Source organism: Schistocerca piceifrons, chromosome 6 (assembly GCF_021461385.2).
Source record: "Schistocerca piceifrons isolate TAMUIC-IGC-003096 chromosome 6, iqSchPice1.1, whole genome shotgun sequence".
Taxonomy (NCBI): Eukaryota; Metazoa; Arthropoda; class Insecta; order Orthoptera; family Acrididae; genus Schistocerca; species Schistocerca piceifrons.
The window spans coordinates 89,318,631-89,345,742 of NC_060143.1; the positions used below are offsets into that span (position 1 = coordinate 89,318,631).

The 27,112-nt window shown below is 40.1% G+C and overlaps 1 protein-coding gene across 5 annotated transcripts in view; it reads left to right on the forward strand.

Moving 5' to 3' along the window:
- LOC124802738 (acetylcholine receptor subunit alpha-L1-like) overlaps positions 1 to 27,112 on the forward strand; it is a 188,969-nt gene that overhangs the window by 84,355 nt on the left and 77,502 nt on the right. For 4 of the 5 annotated variants that reach the window (XM_047263718.1, XM_047263719.1, XM_047263721.1 and 1 more), the window contains exons 2-3: positions 4,257 to 4,426; positions 14,704 to 14,748. In XM_047263718.1, the coding sequence (XP_047119674.1) occupies positions 4,257 to 4,426; positions 14,704 to 14,748 (215 nt within the window). Of the gene's footprint in view, positions 1 to 2,182; positions 2,454 to 4,256; positions 4,427 to 14,703; positions 14,749 to 27,112 lie in introns of those variants that run through there. The other variant, XM_047263720.1, reaches the window with a different exon arrangement.

The following is a 27,112-nucleotide window of genomic DNA, read 5'->3' on the forward strand; positions in this document are numbered from 1 at the left end:
ATAATGGTCTCAGTTCAGCAACAAAGAGAGTTCACAAGTTTCTTCAAGAGTGCTACATCCAGATGAATCACTCACTAATGATTAGGTTCCACAGAGCTACCAGATTGTGAGGATATTGATTCCTGTGTTTCACGCAGTGTTCCAGACAGTCCCAGAAATTTTCTGAGGGATTCAGTTTGGATGATTTAGCAGACCAGTTGAGGTGTGATAGTGCACCTGAATGTTTATTAATCCAGAAAGCTATGTGTGCAACCCCATGAATATGGCTGTAGTTATCTTGAGAAACAGGAGTGTCCACAGCATAGTTATCATGAAGATATAGAAGATAGGGCAAGCCTTGGTCACCAGTTATATTGAATTAAACATCCTCATTCATGTTAATAGTGTCCTAAATGAGAGTGCCTAGAAACACCACCCAAAACATCGCAGAACGGTCTCCAGACTGAACTATCCTCCACACACTGCGTGTTAAATGTCTCATTGCATACTTGATTTCATGCATTGTTTGGAAAGAGGTAAAATCAATACTCCATAGACCTCACCACGTCTCCAGTCAGCTACCGTATAATTCCTGTGTGGTTTGGCCTACGGAAGATGTGCAGTTCTATGTACCATGGTGAAAGATGGTCTTCTGCAAGGCACCTGATTCAAAACATGTGTGTGCAGTTCACTTTGCAGTGCTTGCTTAGGAACTGGTTGAGATGAACCTGCATCCACTGACAGCAGCAGGATTGAAACCAGTTGTAATTGACAAGTGTGACTTTCATGTCTGGTTCCTACCTGTTGGGATTTTTTTTATGGCCACTGTTCTCATACTGTGTTACATGGTTGTGGTGATACATCGTTCCTTGTAGACACACTGAACAGTTCACGCTGATACTCCAAGTCCATAATCACAGTTGCAGTGTGAACATAGCATGTCCATATATGATGCCCCATTCTGTGTCTCTGCCATGTCTCTATGTTCGCATCTTTCACAGTGCTGATTTCATACCACTTCACTGCTCTGCATCTTTGGTGGATGGTTGCATGCCCTGTTAGTACCAGTTTTATACCATCTACAGCACTCCACAGCAACCAGTCTGTTCCTTTAAGGGAGTGACTAATAATTTGTATTGTGTGCTTATACATTTGCCAGCTCCATGTTCTGTCCCTGATGGACTATTCAGTGCTGACCAGTCACCATGCTACCCTCTAAGAATGTCACCATTCAGAGGTGGTACAGAGTGTGTGGGCCGGCACAATGCTCTCCTGGTCATTGTCAGCTTTGTAGATCTTGGGCCACTACTTCTCACTTAAGCAGCTTCTCAGTTGACGTTAGGGGGTTGAGTGCACCCTGGCAATGCCAGAAGCTGAACATGAGATCTAGAAGTAATTCCTGTGATTGTCCGTGTGAGTAGACTAGTGCTAGTCATAGTTTGTTGTTAGTAAGCTTTACAAAAGTAGCTTGCAGTGGTGCTTTTGTCTTTTCCCTGGCGGTTTTTTAAAGTTTGAGTGACTCCAGAAAATTTTCACATTTTCAGCTGTTATAGCATTTTAGATTTACCTCACATGAAAGCAGGCCATTTTCTCTTGCTTGCAACCTACTCCTGTTACAAATCTTCTCTTATCTCTAACTCTGACAAGAAAATGTTTGACAAAATGATGTTTTGGCCAGTGTATGCTTGCAGAGTTAAACAGCTTACCATCTGACACTTTGGCATGTTTTTCAACAGTGTTTTCATCTAGTGTTTTCATCCATAATGCTAATAGGATCCACAAAACACAACAATATGACTGCTCAAACCATTGAATAATTTCCACCATACTTTAAGATTGGAACAAAACAACCTTCATTTTAGACTTTTGCTAGTATTCGCTATAGTTCGACAAATCCTGCAGCACTAAACAGTGTTAAGAACTACACTTATCAGACCACATCATATATTTTCATTCACCAGGAGTCTAGTTTGTGTACTTCTTATGCTACAGAGCCACTGCTTTTCTATAGGATACTTAGCAGCAGCAGCTTTAGCAAGAATTCCTCTGTTTAGCAGAAGAGGTTTTGACAAGATGTGTGAGGAATACTCATAAAGTTTTTATTATCATGTCAAAAAAGTTATGTAATTAATTTTTTATTTGTTTGCAGATATTTGTCTTTAGACATGGTACACATTGTAATTCCCCCACTCAGTACCATAGCACAAAGCTATAGCTGCCAAAACAAAATGGTGCAGCCCACTGACAAAGTGGAATATCATGTGGTAATTTGTTTTCTGCATTGAAGGGGAATACTACCACAGTAATTCATAGTGAATTGGTGGAAGTGTATGGCAACAATACTCCATCATATGAGGCAGTGCTTAGAAGGCACAGACACTCCCAGAATGATGGAGACTGAAGTGCACGATCGTCTCTCCCTGACAAATCAGGTATCACAGTAGAAGAGGAGGCCCTGGTGCTTTAAGACTAAGGTATTAAAACTCAGCTGATAGTCAAGAAAGTGAAAGTACGGGGACTGGACAAAAATGTGGAAATATTAAAAACACAATGCATGACGATGCCTAATACGGTGTAGGAAAACTGTTGACATTCAAACCAGCATCCAGTCATCACGGAATGGATACATATGGGTCCTGTAAGGTTTTCAAGGGAATTTAATATCATTCTTGCTGCAAAATAGTGGCAAGTTCAGGAAAGATGCTGGATGTGGATAAAGATTGAGCACCTTTCTCTCCAAAAGTAGATGAAAAAGGCTCAATAATATTGAGATCTGATGATTGTAGTGGCCAGGGGAGATGCAAAAATTCATTCTCGTGCTGACAGAATGAGTCCTAGACAATGCAAGCTGTGTTAAGATGGGTCCTGTCATCTTGAAACATAGCATCACGATTGGAGAACAAACATTGTTCCACCAGATGGATATGATCAGCCAATATGGTCACATAATCCTTGGCAGCAATGCAACCTTGCACAGTAACCAAGGTACGCATGGAATACCATGACATGAGTGCCCAAATCATCACTAAACCCCCATCACATTTCACTCGTGGCAGCAAGCAGTCTGCATTGTAGGCTTGGGCAGCATACACCAGACATAAACTTGGCCAGAAGTTGGAGACAGTGTGGAACCGGACTCATCCTACCAAATGACTTTCTTCCATTGCTCCATAGCCCATGTTTAATGCCTTTGACATTATATCTTCCTGTTACAGACATCAGCATCACTGATGTGTTGTTTTGGAATCCCAGGTCATCCTGAATTCCCAGATTATGTAGCTCTCTTCATGTTGTTTTTATGCTGACAGGATTCATGAGTGTAACATTCAGTTCTACAGTGACCGTTGCAGCTGACATCCTCTTATTCTTCATCACAGTCATCTTCAATAACTGTTGTCACTATAACTCAACACACACTTTCACCTGTGTTGTGGCTAAGCAGATGACGTTTCTCTGCTTTGCCTTTATGCGGTATAAATCTTTGATACAGGGCCTCTTGAAAAACCAAAAGCTTCAGCTACATTGCTTACGGAAGTGTCCACCATATGAATGCCAACAATTCACTCACTTTTAAATTCAGTTAGCTCTGACATAATCCAGTCACAACTACACAGAACATTGTTTTGACTGTGATTGACACTTGCAACACATTGGGGGCATTGCGCAGGTGCCATTCATGTTCAGAAACAACACTGCCAGATGCAGGCTTGGCTAGCGTCTTCATTTGTGTCCAGTTTTTTTTAAATTATATATAGATGCATCGGCCAAGGAAGCACTGGCAATTTTACCTGGTTGGAAGTCTGTGAGGCCTGACTTGTTGATTGGTTAACACAACACCACAATTTCAGACATACTCATACCTAGGAACACTTCCAGAAATGTTACTATATAAGGGAGAAATCACAGACAATGGATAAGTAAGGAAACACATTCCAAACAATGGTGGTTTACATCTGACCATAGTATTTTCAGAATGGCTATAGATAATGTAGGGTAAAAGCTAATTAATTATTGTAGAGCACAGTTATTTGAATTGCGAATGTGTTATTATTGTTGTCACTGTAGATATAGATCTGCGAAAATTAAAGAAAGATGCAAGTAACCACTCACAAAATAAGTAAGAAAACAGAATAGACTACAAATTACAAAGTGAAAATAAATACTACAATTATTGCAGTTTATTCGGCAGTGTTTTAACATCTTCCAGTCTGGCATTACATTTAGTGATATAAATGTATTAAAGTTTGTTAACTAAGACACCTTCTAACTTTTTACAGGCAGTCCAGAGATACCAAATACTGATGATACCAAACCACTATGGAATGCCACCTGGACAGATAAGCTGAAGCGTAAGCTTTTAACACATTATGACAAGTTCTCGAGACCTGCACAGCACACTAATGCAACTGTTGTCAAGATGGTATTAACTTTCCGACATATTGAACTTGTAAGTACAGTACATTGCAACTGCCATACAAACTATGTAGCAGGAATGGCAAACATCAAAATTACACAATTTCATTTAAGAAATTCAAAAGGGTACAACATAAACTGGATATAAATGGCTGCAATATGTAAATTTATAAGGTATTTCTTGACATTCAAAAGGTTTTTGTCTCAGTAGAACACCAACACTTATTCATAAAACTAAGATAATATGATAAAATGAAATTTATGACTGGGTTGAGGATTTAGTGGAAGAGAGCACACTGCATGTTATAATGGATGAAGCATCAATGATGAGTGTTAGTTAGTTAGACAGTTATTAACATTTTTCATGGATAATAAATGTGACTCATTGCTATAGGCCCTACTGTGGAACGAGTCAGTTTTATAATTACAGTACATCTCATTAGTTGAAAATATGTGCAATATTTTTAAACAAACACACACACACACACACACACACACACACACACACACACACACAAAGCCATACTACTACAAAGTCAGAAATTCTTTTATGGAGTAGAAGGAGCTGTCAAGCAGATATGTTTTAAGTTTGTGTTTGAAGTTACTTTTATTAACTCTTTGTGCACCAGGAATATGGTTAAAGATTTTTATGGCTGAATATTTCATTCTTTTCTGTGCCACACAAAGGCTGAGTGCTGGATTATGTAAATTGTTTATCCTTTTATTATTATATTAAACAGAAGTAACTTGAGGGATGCCCCATGGCAGTGCTTTCCACCCAGTATATTAAAGACCTGTCAGACAACTTTAATAGTTGCCTCAGACTTTCAGAGATCATACGGTAATCTATAATGAAGTACTATCTAAAAGAAGAATTGCCTAAATATCCAATCAAATCGTCATAAGTTTCCAAACCCATGAAAATATTGACAGTTTACTTTACAGGTTCAGAAATTTAAAATTTTGCTCTTCACAAAATGAAAAAAAGATACCTTATGACTAAAGTATCAGTGAGACTGTCATACAAATATCTAGGTGTAATAATCTTTGGGAATATGAAATGGAATGATCAGATAGGCTCATTCATAGGTAAAGCAGCTCACTTAGGTTTATTGGTAGGATACTCAGAAAATGCAGTCTACGGAGATTGCTTGCAAAACACGAAAGTGTGCACTTAAAGGCTGAGCAAAATTTTGTGAAAAGTCATTCCTTATGCTAAATGGGTCTTCAGTAGTCATCAATCATCAGACAAAATCATATGTACCTGAGGAGTTGCAGCCAGTTCTATTTATTTTATTTATCTGTCTGTAGTCAATAAATATTGTATGGATGTTGTAAAAATGTGCATGTTAATTTATGTGAAACCATTTTAAGAACATACACTGAGGTGACAAAATTCATGGGATAGCTCCTAATATCATCTTGGACCTCCTTTTGCCTGGTGAAGTGCAGCAACTCAATGTGGCACAGACTCAACAAGTTGTTGGAAGTCCCCTACAGAAATATTGAGTCATGCTGCCTCTATATACAACTGTAATTGTGAAAGTGTTGCCGGTGCAGGATTTTGTCATGAACTGACCTCTTGATTATGTTGTATAAATGTTCAGTGGGATTCATGTCAGGTGGTCTGGGTGACCCAATCATTTGCTTGAACTGTCCATAATATTCTTCAAACCAGTCATGAGCAATTGTTGTCCACTGATATAGTGCAGTGTCATCAATAAAAATTCCATCATTTTTTGGGAACATGAAGTCCATGAATGGCTGCAAATGATCTCTAAGGACCCCAACATAACCATTTCCAGTCAATGATTGGTTCAATTGGGTCAGAGGACCCAGTCCATTCCATGTAAACACAGCCCGTACCATTATGGAGCACAACTTGGATCCATAGCTTTGTGAAATCTGTGTCACACTCAAACCCTATCATCAGCTCTTACCAACTGAAATCAGGTCTCATCTTAACAGGCCACAGTCTTCCAGTCATCTGGAATCCAACTGATAAGGTCATGAGCCCAGGAGAGGTGCTGCACGCAATTTTGTACTGTTAGCAAAGGCACTCGTGTTGGCCGTCTGATGCCGTAGCCCATTAATGCCATATTTCACCACAGGGTCCTAACAGATACATTAGCTGTATGCCCCACATCAATTTCTGCTATTATCTCATGCAGTGTTGCCTTTCTGTAAGCACTGACAACTATATGCAAACACTGCTGCTCTCAGTCATTAAGTAAAGGCCAGTGTGTTGCCCTTGGTGAGAAGTAATGCCTGAAATTTGGTACTCTCAGCACACTCTTGACATTATGGGTCTCGGAATACTGAATTCCCTAACAATTTCCAAAATCGAACATCTCATGCACCTTGCTCCAACTACTATTCCTCATTCAAAGTCTGTTGGTTACCATCATGTGGCCATAACATGTCAGATTGGTTGTTTGATTTGGGAGAGGGAACCAAACAGCGAGGTCATCAGTCCCTAATCATGTCAGAAATCTTTTCACATGAATCACGTGAGCACGAATGACAGCTCCACCAGTACACTGCCCTTTAATACTCTGTGTACGCGATACTACTGCCATTTGTATATGTGCATATTACTATCCCATGACTTTTGTCAGCTGAGCATATGAATATATACATAAAGTAGGACAAACAAAATAATACATCATCACACATTACATATTAATACAACCTTACATTGACTTATCAGCCAGAACATTATGGCCACCTACTTAATATCTGGTATTTCCACCTTTGACACAGATAACAGTGTGATGCATCATGGCATCGAAGCAATGAGGCCTTCGTAGATCACTGGAGGGAGTTGGCACCACATCTGTGCACACAAATCATCTAATTCTCATAAATTCCTTGGAAGGGGGCAAAACGTTCTGATGGCACAGTCCATCACATCACAGATGTGTTTGATTTGGTTCTGATGTGGCAAGCAGGGAGGCCAGCACAGCACTGTGTTCCTCAAACTCCTGGCCTTGTGACATGGTGCATTATCTTGTTGAAATATGCCACTGCTGTCAGGAAGCATGAGTGTCATGGAGAGGTGTATGTGGTCTGCAACTAGTGTGTGGGCAGTCATGGTGGCTTTCATTAGCTCCACTGGACTCTTGGTTTCCCACGTGAATGTTCCCCAGAGTATAATGGAGCTGCCACCAGCTTGACTCTGTCCCACAGTCAAGGTGCTGTTCCCCTGGAAGATGATGGATTCACACCCTCCTATTGGCATGATGAAGAAGGTATTGGGATTCATCAAACCATGCAACACTTGGCCACTGCTCCAATGTCCAGTGCCAATGGTCACATGCTCATTTCAGCTGTAGTCGTCAAGGTCATGGTGTTAACGTTGGCAGATGCATGGGTCTTTGGCTGCAGAGGCTCATCGTTAGGAGTATTCAGTGCACTGTATGTTTGGACATACTTACATTCTGCTCAGCATTAAAGACTGATGTTAATTCTGCCACAGTTCACTACCTGTTCTGTTTTACTAGTCTACCCAGCCTACGAAGTCCAACATCTGCAATGAGAGGTTGTTGTCCAGCACCACAACATCTCAGTTTGATTTCATCTTGGTTTTGACACATGCTGAAGACCCTCACCACAGCACTCCTTGAACATCCAACAAGTTGTGTAATTTCCTCCAGGCCATCACAATCCGCCCTCAGTGAGACTCAGGTAGATCGCATGCCTACCCCATTCTACACACAGACAGCAATGTGCATGTGTCCGTCTAACAGTCATTCCTTGCCATGTGACACTGATATGAGCCAGATGGGTTTATATCAATAGTATGTCAGGGGTCATAAAGTTCTTGCTGATCAGTGTACATGTACAGTTCTGTTATTAAAATTTGTAGTCTTCATTTTCTCATTGATCTTACTTTTGTGCTCATAAACAAGTCCATATAAATCCTTCAATGATTCAATAAGGATTTTATGTCAGACAACAGCTATTCATTAGATATGCTAATATAATGAAAAATTTAGGGACAGTGTTTTCAATTTTGCCTTAATGCAAACATTATCAGAAAAATGTTATTGGGCAGCGTAGTCACTAACTGGATAAAAACATTGTTTCAGTAGAAATTTTATAAGTTCTGCTTTAAGTGGTGGCTGACCAACCTCAACAAAGAAGCAGGTATTGAGGATGTTTCTGTAGACAACTGTAGGAAGTCGGATCTGTACAATGTAGACAGTGTTGAGGATTGTTAGATGTTTAGATCTTACATTCAGGCAGTAATTTTTCACACAGTGTGTTGTAACAGTCCCATTATGAACGAAAGACATCACAATTATGGAATGAGTCATGTTACACACTTTAGGCAGAAACATCTACTGCAGACTACTTCTGCAAACTATACTAACATCAAACTGTAAATACTGTTACTCTATGCACAATGATAAGTATGGGAATTACTTAAAAATTACTTTGTATATGTTTATGTATATTATGAGAAAACAGCTACTTTGAAGAAAAGTGTATAATATGTAAGCAAAAGAACCATGTAGGATGATAACATTGATAGACTGAACAGCTGATTAGCACACATATCATGGTTTGCTAACGATTGAATTTCCTATGATACTTTTGCTACTGACTTCTACTCTTATTCTGGTGCCACATGACAATGCAAAAAATATAAACAGAAGTATATGAATAAACATTAATGTTACTGAAGCAAGGTGAAAATTAAAATTATTCCATTGTACAGTGCTGAATGATAGAGAAAACTGCAAGCTACAAGAAGCCTTCAAAATTTGTAATGGTTGCTATAAAGATTTATTAACACAGACCAGGAGCAACTATGTTACGAGCAAGCTTCAAGGTTCGCACAATGTTACTGTTTCTGTCTGTTCAAAGATAGACAGTTTTAGAGCCTGCCAACAGAAATCCAATATAGACTATATTATTAACCACAATATGATGTACATAGAAGACCAACTTGAAATTTCCAGCATGTTCAATGAATACTTTTTTTAGCAGGGAAAGCCATAAACATAAAAACCTATGCAATATAATTTTACAGGTAATCCATTTTAGCATAGCATATATCTAGCCCCTCAAACCTGAAAATAAATAATTAACATCATCAGTTCTTTACAATCCTCAAGTTCTGCATTGAATGATGGCCTCAGTATTAATGTGCTAACAGTGTTAGGTGCACAATACCCTCTACAATACTGACTGTACATCTACAATTGAAGAAGAGGAACCCTCTGTGTGTATTTTTATATTTGCTGCAAAGCTGATGTGTCAGTTTATTTTTGTGGCTGCCTTATGTGAACGTGTGTATTTCAGTATTGAGTAATAAGGTTTGTAAAGTGTTATTATTTCATTCAGTTTGCAAAAGTCCCTTTTCATGGTTTTATCTCCTAATCCAGAAACCTAATTTTGGGCAGGCCACTTCTTCGAGACCTGACTTATGAATTTATGTGTGTAGAATTTGAGGTGGATAACATGGTACTAGGCTCTAGGTGTAGATCCTGAAGAGGGGATTTGAATAATAAATGTCATGTTTCTGGAAGGTATATTATAAAAACAATCTGTTGTCTAAACACTCAATTTTATTACAGTAAATGTTGATTATGTTCACTCATGAAAAGAGACATTGAAACAATTGACAAATGCTATCAGTGTGAACTTACTCGTATTAGAATATTATGAACAGCAGTGCTACTTGACTATGTAATAAAGGTTAACTGAAATCCCAATGTGAGACTCAAATTTAATCCCAAAAAATCCTAATGGAAAAACAGCGATAGCAAGCTTGATGACTGGTTAATCAGATCATACATTCAACATATGAATGTTAAACCTGAGATGGGCAGGCTTATGAAATTCCGCAAGTGCAAAACAAAATTACATAGTTTGCCAGTGCCACTTTTAATGCTCACCTTAAAATTTCTTTTGCACTGAGATGTAGGTGGCTGCTGTGGAGGTGGCTACCCAAGGAACACAAGAGCGTACTGTGATATCAGCAACACTGTCCCCCGGTTGTCTCTAAAGATCTGCTCCTCTCCACTCCCAACCAAAGTCCACGACCAAAATCAAAACTGGACCACTCTTGACCATGGACCCTGTCCATATCTCAAGTATTTGCCTTTCCTGTATGTCCCTGCTCTATTTTTTTTCCATGGGACAGTGTCTGTTGCCAATAATAAAATTAGAAAACACTGTGGCCCAATAGTGAGGTTTCTTTCCAGAATGCAGAGTCCTGGCAAAACAGTGGGTTGCTTTCAGATGCCAATCCTATCTCAAAACTCTCCCCTACTACTAAAAAGCATCTGTGCCAGTTCTGTGCTCATGATGTCAGACTTTAGCAAATCCCCCATGTCTTCCCTTTAAGGTGCTAGCCTCACATCAGAGAACCACAAAAATTAGGAAATACTGTTCATGAGGTTAGCCCATTATTTTGTCCATCTCATGTTTTGGAAAATGGGTGACAGTTGTCTATAAATCCAGTCTGCAAAACATGAGAAAACTGCTCTCACTCATAGGCCATGGCACCTCTCCACTCCCTGGCGTCTCACTAGGCAGCACGGTGTTGTAAATCGGACAATGACTTATCGGCCCACTGGGGTAACCTCAGCAGTCCAGTTCCATGAACTCAATGCATGGGCCTCTGCACAAAGTGCCATTTCTCCATAACGTTTCTGCTCACCCCATCTCAGCTCCAGTGCTGTGTCTTCCCACATGCGAAAAGCATTCAAAACCAGAGAGACTCCTTCACAATGTTAAAGAAGAAAAAATACATGTGGCACCATGCTATCAGTCAGTGTAATCCAAAATCTTTTTGATAAATATTCTCAATGATATCCCCTAATGAATTTATGACTCCCAGTCTCTGAATTATTAAACAAATATCAACTTTAATGAAAAGGTGTCCAAAATTGCTTGATGCTTTTCAAGTTATGTGTGAGCATAAGTCTGTAAACCCATTTACATGGATTATTCCACAAGTGTCTAGATAAAGTGTCTCCTTACCTCTGTCTGTAGCGGTAAATAATATAACAGAATCGGGCACCTTCCCAGACATATTAAAAGTAGCCCAGAGACTACTAACAAATACAAAATTGAAAATTGCATGCCAAACTCAATACTCCCTGTTTTCTTCAAAATAATTGAAAACAAATTTTCCCAACAATTAAAATCTAATGTTTGCATATCAAAATAAATTCATAAAATGCAAATCAACAAGCATAGTAGCTGTTCAGTTAATTGATGAGGTGATAAGGGGAATCGAGAACAAGGAACGTATTGCCATACATTCTAAGACCTTGTAAAAACTCTTGACTGTGAATGTTGCTACCTTTAGATTAACTATGGGACATCAGGATAAGAGGCTCTCGTAATGACCAAACTAATTCCTACTTGACTAACTGAAAATGGTTTGTACTTCTTCAAACTGAAAATAGTGATCACAATTATAAAATTACTAATTTAAAATAAGGTGTGGCAGTATTGAGCCTTCTTCTGTTTTTGATTTATGGGAATGACATTCACTATTGCTCTATAAGCTGCAACATACTTCTTTTTGCATATATTTATAATGTATAAAAAAAGTCTCACTTAATGAATTAGAGACTCTCTGCAGTATTGTGACAAAGGAAATTGTTCAATACTTCAGTGAAAGCCGTGTTAATATAAGCGCCAGTAAGACATATCTCATGGAGTTCAACAATAGTAAATAGTGATGAAATTAGACTGTACATATGTAGTGAAACCATAAAAAAAGAGTTTAGTGTAAAATTCTTTGGTTTAACCATTCAATGCAATCTGAAGTGAGAAATGCATGTTGAATCTTTAGCATGTAAGTTATCTAACAGCCTATTTGTAATCAATATCATTAGCAAGTTTTGCAAAAATGCTGTTGTCCAAAGGACTGTTTGCCTTGCAGTGTATATTACGTCAGATTTGTAAACTAGAATTTGAATAAAATCTGAAGGAATAATGTCATCAAGGGAAAAACTGTATTATAGTTGTAATAGATAATAACTTGCAGTTATTATTTTGTGGGGAAGTTCCAGTGGAATGTAAATACTTTGGAGTAAAGGAAACCACTCACTGAAAAGCAGAAGCATTGAGTTGTTGAGTCATCAACAGCCACACTTAAATAGCAAAGAAAACTTGCTAGCTTCTGAAGCAATCCTTTTTTGACCTAGAGTACAAATATACCTGTGCCCATAAATGGCACTGGCTGGCGACAATATGCCTGTGCTGGAGTGGAGGTTGCATTGGTTGGGATAGCCAGTTTTCCAGCTAGGAATGTTGTAGAAAAGGATGACAGGTGCACAGGCTAGGCATGCGATGTACGATTGTTGGAGCCAATGAGGAGCGGCACATACTGAAGGTGACATGGGGTGTGAACTGGGAAGAAGTGACAAGATGGAGGAAGGGGAAACTGATAGGTGGAGGGTGTGGTGCAATGGTTTACTGGAAATTGAAGGCAAGACGATTACGGGAGTGAAAGATGTTATGCGAGATAACTCCCATCTGCATAGTTCAGAGGAACTGGTGGTGAAGAGAAGGATCCAGATGACATAGGTTGTGAAGCAGTCATTGAAATTCAGCAAGGTATGATCAGTAGCTTATTGTGCCATCAGGTGGTCAACTTTGTTCTAGGTAACAGTTTGGCAGTGGCCATTCATCCTGGCAGACAGCTGGTTTGTAGTCATACTGACATGAGAAGCTGTCAGTGTTTACAGCAGAGTTGGAATATCACATGGCTGCTTACACTGGAGGTCCGGCCTCTGATGCAGTAGGATAAGCCTGTGAAAGGACTGGAGTAGGAAGTGCAGGATGTGTGGATTGGGCAGGTCTTGCACCTTCGTCTCCCATAGGGAGAGTGGGTGGGAGTGGCTTAGGGGTGGACTAGGGTGTTGAGTAGGCTGGGTGGGTGATGGAACACCAATTTAAGAGGGATGGGAAGAATCTTGGTTATGATGTCCCTCGTTTCAGGTCATTTTGAGAGATAATTGAAGCCCTTATGAAGGATATTGTTCAGTGGATGATCCAGTCCAGGGCAGGGTAATATTGAATGGTGAGGGGGAACACCATTTTATCTGATCCTTGGGGAGAAGTGGAGGTGTGTGGGGATATGGCATTGGAGATCCTTTTGCAGACTAGGTCTTGGGATGGGGTGGGGGTAGGGGGTAGTTCTTGTCTGTGAAGATCTTCATCAGGCATTCAGCATACTGGGCAAAACAGTTCTCATCACTGCAGATACCTCATCCACTATGGCCAGAATGTGTGGGAGGATTTTTTTGATGTGGAAGGGATTGTAGCTGTCGAAATACAGGTTCTGTTGCTAGTTAGTTGGTGTAATGTAGACATAAGTGTGGATGCAGCCATCTGAGAGGTGAAATCAACATTCAGGAAGGTAGTAAGCTGGGTTGAGAAGGATCAGGTGAAGTAGATGGGAAAGAAGATGTTTAGTTTGTCAACAAATGAGGATAGGGTGTCTTGGTTCCGTGTCCAGATCATGAAGATATCATCAATGAATCTGAACCAGACTAGGGATTGGGAGTTTTGAGAGGCCGAGAAGGTTTCCTGTATATGGCCCATAAACAGATTGGCATAGTAGGATACCATGCAGGTGCCCGCAGCTGTGCCACAGCTTTGTTTGAAAATCTTCACTTCAAAGGAAAAGTAGCTGTGTGTCAAGGTATAGTCAATAAAGTGTAAAAGGAATGAGACTATGGGTTTGGAGTCTGAAGGATGTTGAGAGAGGCATTGTTCATTAGTGGGAAGGCCATAGGCATCAGGGTTGTTGGTGTATTTGGAGGCACCATCAACAGTGACGGGTAGGGATCCAGGAGGGAAAGGAGTGGGGAAGGTGGAGAGTCGTTGAAGGACAGGATTACTATCATTAATATGGTATGCTATGTTTCGGGTAATTGGTTGGTGGTGTTAGTTAACAAGAATGGAAATTCTGTCAGTGGGAGTTCAGTAACCAGCTGCAGTGGGTCAGCCAGGATTGTTGGGTTTGTGGATTTTGGGGAGCATGTAGATGATGAGTGTTGGGGGTGTCATTGGGGTCAGAAGGAAAATGAACTTGGGTATGAGCTTCTGGGAAGGGCCTGCAGATTTCAGCATGGATTACTGTGAAAGCTACTAAGTTTTCTTTCTTTTTTGCATGTGCATTTTGACTACTCAATGCTTCTGCTTTTTGGTGCATGGTCTCCATTATTACAATTTTTATTGTCATTGTTATTTCTTGTTTAGGTCAGTTGTATAGGGGAACTGGTTAATGGTACCTTGGGTTACAACAACTAGCTAAAGTAGGCTTTTCTGTTTCAGGATGAGTTAAAATCAGTGATGACAGTGTATGGCTGGATGAGAATGGTATGTATGATTAAAATCTGTCATGCTTAATGAACCAGATTTGACAAGCTGAACTGATTTCCTCACTTCTAATATTTACAATATATGACAGATGTGATTGATAAGATTGTAAAGATGAAACAATGAAAATATTTCAGCCTACGAGAGATACGCTTAGTATCTGATTTATATGGATCGTCATTAATATAATAAATGATACTTGACGTTACTGATAATCATGAGATATATTTAGTATCTGATTTATGAATGTTCACTTCCATTGTTGTAATAAATAATTTCTGCAGCATTGATCATCATGAGAGATGCTTTATGTTTTATTAATGAATGTTCTTCTCTGTTATTACTGTTGTTTCCTGTTGGGATGGCATTGGGTTCTGGGGCAGAAATGTAGATTGAAAAAAAAAAAACATACACCAGTTAGATGTTTAATATAACTATGTACTTAACTTGGTACAGTGATTTCACTGAATGTCCTGTTATAAATCCAGATAGTAGCCTGGAGTATATATAGGAAAATGCCACTAACAAGTCCTATTTGAACTTTAATCACTGTCTGGTAACAATCAGAGACCTGAGTCAGTTACCCTTGTACTCACATCTATATATCGACTAAGCTTTTGATTAAACTGAAGACTGAAAATTCTGGAGACTCAGATATTGAAACCAGAATTCTGGGTCCCAAAAGCTGGAGCCCAAACAGTAGAGACTGGAAGTTCCCTGGGGAGGACCTCTTATTTGTGTGATGCTTTGAGCTGACAGTGTCAATCCAAGAGGATGTGACCCTCATGCAGCTGGTAGTTGGAGGAAGCAGATGCTAATGGTTGCCTCTCATGGTAACCTCCATGATTACTATTGCCAACTCTGTATAGTGGAATGATGCAGCCTGTGTGGCTCTGATTGCTGATGATATCACATCCCACCCCCCCGCCCCCACCCCCCTCCCCCGACAATGCCTGGAAATAATGGACGAGCAACCAGATGTAGGGTGCACACTTATGGACAGCAACTGAGGCTCTTCCATGCCTGATGAAGCATCAGCAGCTGGTGAGTGCTCAGTGTCAGGTAGAAAGGCAGACCGGCAAAGAGGGCTGAACCTCAATGTCATGTGCTGTTTGGGTACCATGGTGACATCAGTGGCACCATGTTGACCACCAGTGTTTTCTCGTCTGGCACCAGTGATGCTGGATGGCTGGGAGGGTGAAGGCAGCTGAGGTGGTGAGATCTGTTGTGGGCTATATCTGGAACTGAGAAACTTCAGGCAGGATTATGTCAGCAACAAGCACATATTTGATTTTGATGCTGCTTATCACACCAGAGGGAACCCGAGTCATGTAGAGTGAGCAACCAAAAACTTTAACAATGATGCCTCAGTTTCAGCATCTGCAACTACCAAACAACCTTAAAAGAACAGTCTCATTAGCATTAAATTTAGTGCACTGCAGAACCATAGCTGACACAGCAGATGCAGAAGATGCAGTAATGTTCTGTGATAGCATCTCTGCAGGAATTTTCCCAAGTGATGTGCCATTATTTTACTGAGAAAGGTAGGCTGCCAAAAAGGTCAATAATACCTGCTACTGTGGGAGGCACGTAGTCTGTTCATTTGTTGCTTAAATGTACAGACATAGCATTCTACTTCTCTGTTCAGCTGCATATGGAATGGTACATTAGTAAGAAATTGAATTCTGTTAGCATCACAAAACTTTTTAAACTTGCCAGAGGTAAATTGGGGTCCATTGTCAAGGAGAATCACTTCCAGTTGGCCTCCTATACAAAAAAATGGAGTTGAGAGACTTGATGGTGTGCGATGATATTGTGCACTGTGTTGAGAACACAAAAGAGAATTTGCTGAAAGAGTCAACAACCATCAACCAGCGAATATTCCAAAATGGACTTGCAAAGTTTATATGAAATCTCTGCCATTGGGTGTTCAGTTTGAACCACTCAAAAAACTTTTGGTGTGCTCCACATATACCTGACAATTAGCAGTCATTTGTTCTATTTGTGAAGCCATCCTGACCCTGTACTGTGGTGTCAGGAGAGTTGCTTGGTTCACTCCATGCCTCAATGACCTTCATCCAGCAGTTGGAGAATTTCTCTCTGTAATGATTGTGGAATTAGCACATGTGAATGATTGGACTCTGTGTGGATCAAGATGACACCCTGTTGAAACAACAGATCATGGCAGTGTGCAAAATAATGACAAACCAGAGAGCTGCAAATTGCCTTGACGAGGTGGTGGCCATCCAGTGTGAATGTCCTGTAATAAGACTTGTAGGTAATGATCTGCAGCTGTTGCTTGGGCAGTTCACTGATGCATAATGCAGAATCCTTGCAGAATTTTGAATCCTGTGTCTCCACACAAAAAACTAGAATTCGAATAATCATTCCTGACAGACGAACAAGAAAAGGTGTCCATATTTGGAGTGCTTGGTGGATGGTCTGTATATGATCTTGTACTGATAGTTCGACAGAATTAAAGAAATTAAAGACTAACATTGCAATTTCTGCACATGGTGGGAATGGGTAGTATGGGCTGAATAATGATGTTGATGGCTTGTGGTCTGTTACTAGATAGTTTTCACTCATACAGGTACTTGTGAAACTTATTCACTCAATAAATAATTGCACTCTTTCAAATTCTAAAGATGGCAGGGGTAAAATACTGGGAGGGAAAGGCTATTTACAATTTGTACAGAAACCAGATGGCAGTTATAAGAGTCGAGGGGCATGAAAGGGAAGCAGTGGTTGGGAAGGGAGTGAGGCAGGGTTGTAGCCTCTCCCCGATGTTATTCAATCTGTATATTGAGCAAGCAGTAAAGGAAACAAAAGGAAAATTTGGAGTAGGTATTAAAATCCATGGAGAAGAAATAAAAACTTTGAGGTTCGCCGATGACATTGTAATTCTGTCAGAGACAGCAAAGGACTTGGAAGAGCAGTTGAACGGAATGGACAGTGTCCTGAAAGGAGGATATAAGATGAACGTCAACAAAAGCAAAACAAGGATAATGGAATGTAGTCGAATTAAGTCTGGTGGTGCTGAGGGAATTAGATTAGGAAATGAGACACTTTTGCTATTTGGGGAGCAAAATAACTGATGATGGTTGAAGTAGAGAGGATATAAAATGTAGACTGGCAATGGCAGGGAAAGCGTTTCTGAAGAAGAGAAATTTGTTACAATCGAGTATTGATTTAAGTGTCAGGAAGTCGCTTCTGAAAGTATTTGTAAGGAGTGTAGCCATGTATGGAAGTGAAACATGGACGATAAATAGTTTGGACAAGAAGAGAAACGAAGCTTTCGAAATGTGGTGCTACAGAAGAATGCTGACGATTAGATGGGTACATCACATAACTAATGAGGAGGTATTGAATAGAATTGGGGAGAAGAGAAATTTGTGGCACAACTTGGCTAAAAGAAGGGATCGGTTGGTAGGACATGTTGTGAGTCATCAAGGGATCACCAATTTAGTATTGGAGGGCAGTGTGGAGGGTAAAAATCGTAGAGGGAGACCAAGAGATGAATACATTAAACAGATTCAGAAGGATGTAGGTTGCAGCAAGCACTGGGAGATGAAGAAGCTTGCACAGGATAGAGTAGCATGGAGAGCTGCATCAAACCAGTCTCAGGACTGAGGACCACAACAACAACAAAAAATAATTGCAAGTGATTCTTTCTCCAGCTGTGAATAATTGCGCTGAGCCTTATTTGATAGCTTGGATGCAAATGTGGTAGTGTTCTCTGAAGCTTCCATCTTGTGTGAAAGAACTGTTCTGATTCCATATGAGGAAATGTCATTTGCTAAGATGACAGGCTTACTGGGATCAAACTGCTTCAAACAAGTGTCACTTAATAGTGATTTCTTTAATTTTCAAAAGGCAGACTGATGCTGCTCTGACAATTTGAATGGGACAGTCTTCCAATAAAGTTGGTGGAATGGTCGTGCAATTTAGGCCACATTTGGGACAAACCCAATATAATAAATGAGCTTCCCTAACACTGTTTGCAATTTGCTCATATTACAGGTCTCTGGGAGCTGATGAATTGCTTTGAGATGAACTTGTGTTGGGTGAACAGCCTGAGCAATGGTCATCTGTCCTAAGTACTTGATTTCCATTTTAAAAAGCCACACTTGTCCTTGTTGCATTTCCATCTGACAGCAGAAAGTGCTTGAAGGAGACTCATCAATTGTTCTAAATGCTCATCTGGAGAGTGACCAAAAACCTCAATTTCATCTAAATAATTAGAAGATAAGGGTACACAAGCAGTCAGCTGTTCCAGGTAACTTTGGAATATGGTGAGTGCTGAAGCACTAGCAAAGGACAGATGCAGAAACTTGAACAAGTCCAGATGGTTGTTGATGACAAAGAAACAATGTGACTGCTCATCGAAAGGAATTTGGAGACAGGCATCTGGCAAATAAGTTGTAGAAAAGAAGTAACCAGCTCCTACTCTATCAATTAGGTCTTCTGACTGTGGCCAATGATAAGAATCAAGTATCTGAGAGTTAACCCAGTCTTAAAGTCAGCACACAACCACAGTTTGCCAGAAGATTTGGTGTCACCAATGGAGATGGCCACTGATTAGGTGGCATGATGGCAATGATGCCTTGGTCCTGCCATTTTGTCAACCCTCGAGCAACTTTTTGCCTAATAGCTTGAGAGACGGGCCATGCGCAAAATAATCTAGGTTGCGTATTGTCATCAGTATGACACGCACCTCAAAATGTGATGCTTTGTCTAAATTGTCCTCAAACAGATTGCTAAACTCATCATGTAATGTGAAAACACAGTCTTAAGGAACAAAACAATTTTTTTGAACACAAGATAGTAAAAGAGACCCTCTCTTAGTAATGTTCCAGAATGTGGCAGGCAAACTACAGACTCCAAGATCTGGGATGTCCTGTCCATAGTCCACAGGAACAACTGCTTCAACTTATGGAGTTTGGGCTGACCCAGCTGCTCATAAGTACATCTGTTCAGAATCATAACTGATGCTCCAATGTCTAATTGCATGCACGAGTCTTGTCTGAGAATCTTCAATGTAACAAACAACTTATTCACTTCCCTTCAGCTAGGTGAAGAATTCTGAGAGTGTGACATGGATTTTAACTGAGTATGGATTTCCTTGTGAATGTGAACTGTCTTGGGCAGTACAACATTGCCATTCATTCTATGATATCACATCTTTGGCACCACATCTTTGTTTTATCTATTCTTTTGTAAGTAGACAGACTGAATGCAGCCATGCTTACCACAATGGAAACACTGCACATCACAGCAGGGACATGCTTGCCACTTGCTGCCTTGAAACACTGGGGACATGACTTTGCACCTCACACCTGCCACTTGACATATTGCTGTTGGTTACTAGTGCAATGCGGCATTGACTATGCCGTATGGTGGTAGCACACATGACCTGAACATGCAAGCTGTTTACTGTCACTTCTCACATGCACTGAAAAAATATGTGGGGACTCAAAATCAACCACAGCACTGTCCAGAGTGTCTTGCGACTCCACTGAATCTAGCTCTTGTTTTAATGTTGGATCTGAAAACTTCAAAACTTGAGCCCTAGTGAAGAGTCTGAGATGTTCTGAGTAACTGCATCACACAACTTAGCGTCACTGTAATATTTCCCACAGTCACAATGATATTTGCACTGTCTAGTTAGGCCCTGTGTGTTTCTTACTTAATGTTTATTGGTTTGGTTAGGCTCCATAAGTTGTCTGAAAAATTTGTATGAGCAGCCGCCATACTCAGTTGCTCATCAAAATATTTGTATAAAGTAGCAAGTAATTCCCTGTACTGAACACTTTCAGGGAGGGTGGTGGAAAACAATTTACATGCAAGCCAGTACCCTGTGACACCTACTGCCAACAAATAAATATGGATATCTGTCCATACTTTGAATCCGATGAGCTGAGAAGCGGATATCAAACTGCGTCCTGTATTCAGACCATTCTTCTTGCTGAGCACTGAACGGTCAGGGCTGTGGCACAAAGGCAGTCGTTGCTTGTTGTGGCAGTGTTTGGGCAGCAGAGAATTCTGCCTTCATATTACTGTGGAACTGCAGTAACTTATTCATGCATTCCATAAGCTGGGCATTCAACTGAATGATTTGATTTAGGGACATGTCCGGTGATGCAGTAGCCATGATTTACAACACAGTAGCAAGTGAAAAAAATGTGATGCAGACCAAAATGAAAAAAAGTCACAAATGGCAAAAATAAATTGGCCTCTGAAAAAATTTGAAAAGCACACACTTTAATATGCAACTGGTGGTGGTAAGCACAGTGTCTGAAAGAGCTCATGGTGCTAATCCAATGAGGCATGTCCCTCAGGTAGCTGATGGTTGCAGTTAGCGATTCCTCGTGGCTGCCTGTCACAGTAAACTGCATAAACATCGTTGCCAACTTCATACAGTGGAATGATCCCCCCTGCATGGTATCAGTTGCTTATGATACCACAGTTATAATAAAAGATAGTATTGTACATCAACTTAACACCTATTGAAACTATGAAAGTATTACCCACTTATATTACACAGAATCACATTTAACAAGCAGAACCTTTTCTAACACAGTATAATAGTGAATCAGACCAGTTCTCAGACCATAATGTAAGCATTTTAAAGGAAATTCTGTGCAGCTGAGATATCTAAATGTGGTTTGCAGACTATTTCACAATTTCAGTTCATACTGCGCTTCTTAGAGAAGTGGATGACAAGAGCTTGGCTATGGAAAATTGATTTGCCATTAAGTCTACATCAGTGTCTCTTCTCTGTAAATCACTATAATTTAGGCAGTTGAGGATAATTTTTATTATTGTATGCTTTAAGCCTTCTTCTAATTTTACTGAAGGATAGAATATATGAGGGCATGCTGAGCAGTAATGCCTCTGAATTTCTTTTGTGAAAATTCTTAAAGCTTTTTAAATAAAACTAACTATTTTTAACATTCTGCGTCATTATACTTCTTGTCTGCATATTTATTTCTCAACACAGCCACCTTGCAATGAACACATTTCTCCTAATGTGAGACTAGTATGTTTTACCGTCACTATAGAATATTGGACTTAGTTGATGAAGCCACAACCTCAGCTCTGCTTGCACCGCTCCATCACTATCAAAGTTAAGTTCTCAAAGGTGATAGTGTAAGAAACAAATGAAAATTGGCTGGGGCCAAGTCAGAACTGTAAGGAGGATGATCCATGGCAGTGAACTCAAGATTGTTACAGATGTTGCAGCACTCGTTTGTGGTCTGGCATTGCCATGCTACAGGAGAGGGTGCTCTATATGTGTATGAACTCTTGATTCAAACTGCCAGTTTTTCACGAGTCTTTCAGCCAGTTTTTTGGGAGTCTTTCAGTACGTTGCAGAGTTTATGGTGGTGCCTTGAGGCACAAATTCCAAATGCACAACACCCTGGACATTCCAGAACACTGTGAGCATCACTTTGCCTGCTCAAAACGTTATCTTGAACTTTTTTGGTGTTAGTGGTCCTTTCTGGTGAAACTCCGTTTATGCTGTCTTGCTTTCAGGTTCAAAATGGGGAACCCATCCTTCATCACCTGTCACAATGTTGTCAAGCAACCTATCACATTCACGCACAAAGTGAGAATTCAAGGCATGCACTGAGAACACAGTTTTCTGTATCACAGTTCTGCAATGCTATCTTTACATGCTCTCATGATATGCCCCACTAATTTGAGGGCTGTGTCTGTTTTATCTGGCAATTTTCTCTGATGAGTTCATCAACCTGATTCTGATGAGGTTCATCAGTTGCCAGTCATGGCCTCATGAAAACAATTACGACTTATATGTTCCGGTGTCACCTGGTATTAGTGTGTTTATATTCATAGTTCCTATAGAAGTGATGTTCATGAGGCTGAAGAATAAATTATAGATTTTTACTTAAAAAACTAAAAGAAAAAATTACTGGGTTTAGTTAAGTAGGTTCTCATGTAAAATTACATTGATATTTCACACTTTATTGGTGAAAAAATTAATCTTACAAATGTGAGTTTGCAGATGAATTAATATTATCATTGTATGTAGACTTTCCTGGGGTACACTGCAAGAAATCTTCTCAGCCTTCTATCTGGGTGGCTGCATTGAAATTCAGTGAAATGTTGATGAGAGTCGCTGTTGTGACTGTAGGGAGTAAAAGGTTTTAATTGAATTTGCCTGGTAGCAAAAGGCAATAGCACTTTTCTTGAAGTCTAATAAAAATAATGCAATAACACAGTTAATTTGGACAGGAGCCCACACTACTTGGTTCAAGAACTTTTTGGTTAGTGAATTGTTCAAAGTTCCAACAACTAAATGAGCTAAGTTCGCTTTAAGTCCTAGTATCAGAAGACTGGTCTGATATCACTGAATGTCTGATTCAAGATGAGAGTTAATCGATTTCATTGAATACTGGAATGTTCTTTCTGAGACAAAGTCTAACCAGAGACAGGAGAGTTACTGGACATGAATGCTGAGTCCCTGGAGGCAGTGGTCAGTGTTGAGTGGAGCTGCACACAGCAATGGCTTGTCTGCTCAACGACTGCATAGAGTAGATGCAGGTAAGGCTGTGCAAATGGAACTGGCTTGCTAGCAAATGGCATCTGCTTAAGTAAAAGCCAGACTGATGATTACCTACTCCATCCCCTGGTGGACATGTGGTCAACAGAGGTAAAACAGTTCCAAAACTGTAGCACCACTAGTGGCAATGCAGGCACTGCATGTGGCAGTGCCAGCACCACGAGTTTCTGTGGAGCTATCTGCAGGCTAGCCTGTAAAACGTTTACCATGTTGACAGATGTACAATGACCACTATACTTTTTTACAAGCGGTGTATGCCAGCCAGTGTTGTGATGTTGACAGTGGAAACCTTTTGCTAGATAAAGTGGTCCACCTTGTTTTATTGCTGTGTAATAGCCATCCTAGGAGAAGCATGGGGATACAGCACCTCACTACCCCCAGTGGGAGAGATGGCGAAGCCATGGCAATGGTGTAGAGACTGGCGTCGACAGTGGTGTCCTCATGCATGAATCACCTTGGGTCACTGTAGTTGACACCCATGAGTGTGGGTGCCTTTGATGGCTGTCTCCCAGTCCCTGTAGCTGAGGTCATCAAGAGCCCTTTAGTGATGCTGAAGCCATCCTGGATGAGGACACGAATGCTGTGGTTGGTCCAGATGGGTACCATTCAGAGTGAATCTGAAGAAAGAACAGCTACAAAATCTGTCTCATTGAAGATTGAACCTTGTCCCAGATGCTGTGGATGGAGGTGCTTCCTGATGTGGGCCTGTATTTGTGTTTGAATTTCTAAGAGCAAATAATCAAAGAACTGGGAAGTTCTGCCAGTGGCCTTTGTAGTGTATCCAAACAAGCAATATTAGTAAACCTGTAGCAATGGGTTCTTGTGGTCAACCACGTTGATACAAACCTGAGGAGTCTTGAGAGGTTGACAGTGTAGGTGTGTTCCAAGGCATGGGCCGTTGGATGGGTTCTGTGTTGTGCCAATTCTACTCCCTGAAAACATTGCAAGTCATGAGACATGTATCTGTGATGGCAAGAGACACTTTTGAAAATGTCAGACTCAGATGTCCATCATAATTACTGAGAGCGATGATTGTGATTGTGATACCTTGAATGGGAATGTGGGCAGAACACTGCTCACAGACAGGAGTGATGGAATTACCAAGAGTGTTATTCTTGCAGTCGAAAACCTTTGGGGAAAAAGGTCAATGATATGTGACAGATGGTCAGCTGATTATTCAGATAGTGGAATAATGTTGGCAGTCAACAGATTTGAGGATTCCATGGAGTTTGTGTGTGCATCAGGCATGCATTCATTGACAATCCCAAGTGATACTGCAGGCAAATTGTTAACTGCTGTAGAAAATGAATCATTACAGTTCTCAGGTAAAACTTCCTGTAAGTAATTGGTTCCATGAAATGTTGCCAAAATGGAAAAGTAATGTTCTAGACATGACGTGCCTGACCATATGTTATTGAGAACCTTTAGATTGATTGTGCCCAAAGGGTAGGAGTGGATACTGGCCTTGTGGCACAATTGCTTCAGGCTTTGAGTTTGTTTACAGGTCTGAAGGACTGGCAGAGAGTCCTGTAACATTGCGGATGGTGTCATGGGTTGTTTATTGTGCACAGTAGTACTGAAAACATTAAGCAAAGCATAGTAGACATTTAGCTAGTTCTTCAACAGAGTGTATATTAGTTTACTTGGGCCCAGACCTGGATTAAACAGCTGAATAAGTTGCTCCAGAATAAGCAATTAGAAAAGCTTGACTTCATGTGTTACCTTGAATGTTGGAGGCTACAAAATGCTGTTCTAATCATGTGATTAGGCTGGCTGTGGTTCCAATTCCTCACTGAAATCAGAAAATGGTGTGGAAGGGGGGGGGGGGGTCACCCTCATGAGGGGGAGGGCAATGTCTGGGTAGTATACCATTTTCAAACAAGTTCCTTTTCTTGTTGTTGAATTATCTGAAAGTAAAGCAGTAACTGTGCTATCACATCCAAGGTTTGCATCACCGTACTGAAATGAAAGAGTGCAAAATCAGTATAACTGTATAATTAAATTTTATTGCCAAAACCTCAGAGAGGTCTGAAAGTGACTTTGTATGAGGTAACTACACTGGGAATGTATGCAAACTCAAAAGTTACAACACCCTTGTCACCTTTAAATGTTGGGACAAAACTTCTATTCAAATTCTCCTCATCTCCCTTATATGTTGTGACCATAGCTCTAGCAAACTGAAATAATTCACAGTTCACCAAGCTACAATATAAATTTTTGCTTTTCCCATCTTGTCATAATACAGTCTGGGTAATGACTGACATTTTGTGACCTGTGTGTGGATGATTGTTTTCAAGTGTACTCAACTTCAACTACAGGAGAGTAATGCCAGTGATGTAGTACAATGCTGACATCTGGAATTAGAAAAGTTTCTTCAGTCTGTATGCAAGAACTGTAAGATATTTATTTCTTTTTAGGGAGAAAACTGGGTCCCTTCGTTCTTATTACCATGTACAGACCTCAGCATTGGGTACCTAATTTACACGATCTACCTCATTGTATGCTCTCAGCAAACAATAGAACCATATCATCAAAACAGAATTACTTTGGATTCTGTATTTATCATAATGCTTCTTGTTCATTATCTTTCAGTGTGTATTCTGTTCTCTCACACATTGGTGCATCTCTTGCATCCACTCTTTCAGTTCTCCCATATAATCATTAAAATTACAATAAGCCTCACCAGATCCTTCTATAGTATCGCTGGAATGTTGTATGCACTAAAAAGAACAATTCTCTTTAATTGGATACATAAAAAATATACTCACCAAGCAGCAGGAGAACACACACAAAAAGACTGATGTGACTGGTAAGCTTTCGGAGCCAGTAGCTCCTTCTTCAGGCAGAAGGGTTGGAGGGGAAGGAAAAGGACTTGGCAGGTCTAGAAAAAGGGGTACATTTTGGGAAAGTCACCCAGAACTGCGACTCAGGGGAGACTTACTGTACGGGATGAGAAGGAAAGACATTCTCAGAAGGAAAGACTGATTCTTGTCCTGTGCGGTAAGTCTTCACTGACCTGCAGTTTGGGTGACTTTCCCAAAACCTACCCCTTTTCCTAGACCTCTCAAGTCCTTTTCCTTCACCCTTCTTCCTTCCCCTTCAACCCTTCTGCCTAAGAAGGAGCCCCTGGCTCCAAAAACGTGCCAGTTACAACAGTCTTTTATGTGCATGTTATGCCGCTGCTTGCTGAGTAGATTTTTTATCTATCCAATTAAATAACTTTGTCAATAATTGTTTGTTTTCACTGTTATAAATAGAATAATTTATACAGAATATATCCTGCTGTGCTGTGTGGTGTTGTATTGTACACAAAATCGACATACAGAAGCTACCTGTCCCAGTCTGTTTGCAATCTATTTACGTAATGCTGAAGCATTTCTGTTGACATGGATTTAACCTTTCTCATGCTCTGTTTATTTGAGGATGATAGCTGGCACACTGTATTTCCTCAATATGCAACAATTTGCACACTCTTTTCATGATTTCACTTATAAAATTGCTTCCTATCTCACTCACAATTACTGATGGTATTCTGTACCTACCAAATCAATATGACACTTCTCGAATATGTGTTTGGGAATCTCAATGATCTCTAGAGGCATCTTTGTGTATATCCTAGTGACTTTGCTCTTTTGGCAGCTTTCACATTTCTGGATACAATCTTCTATATCCTTTTAATACTGATCCATAGTCAGTACTTTTTTGTTCATTCATTAATTATTCCTATATCTTGGTGTCCTCCTACTGGAGAATCATGATTGTGTTGTAGTATTGCAG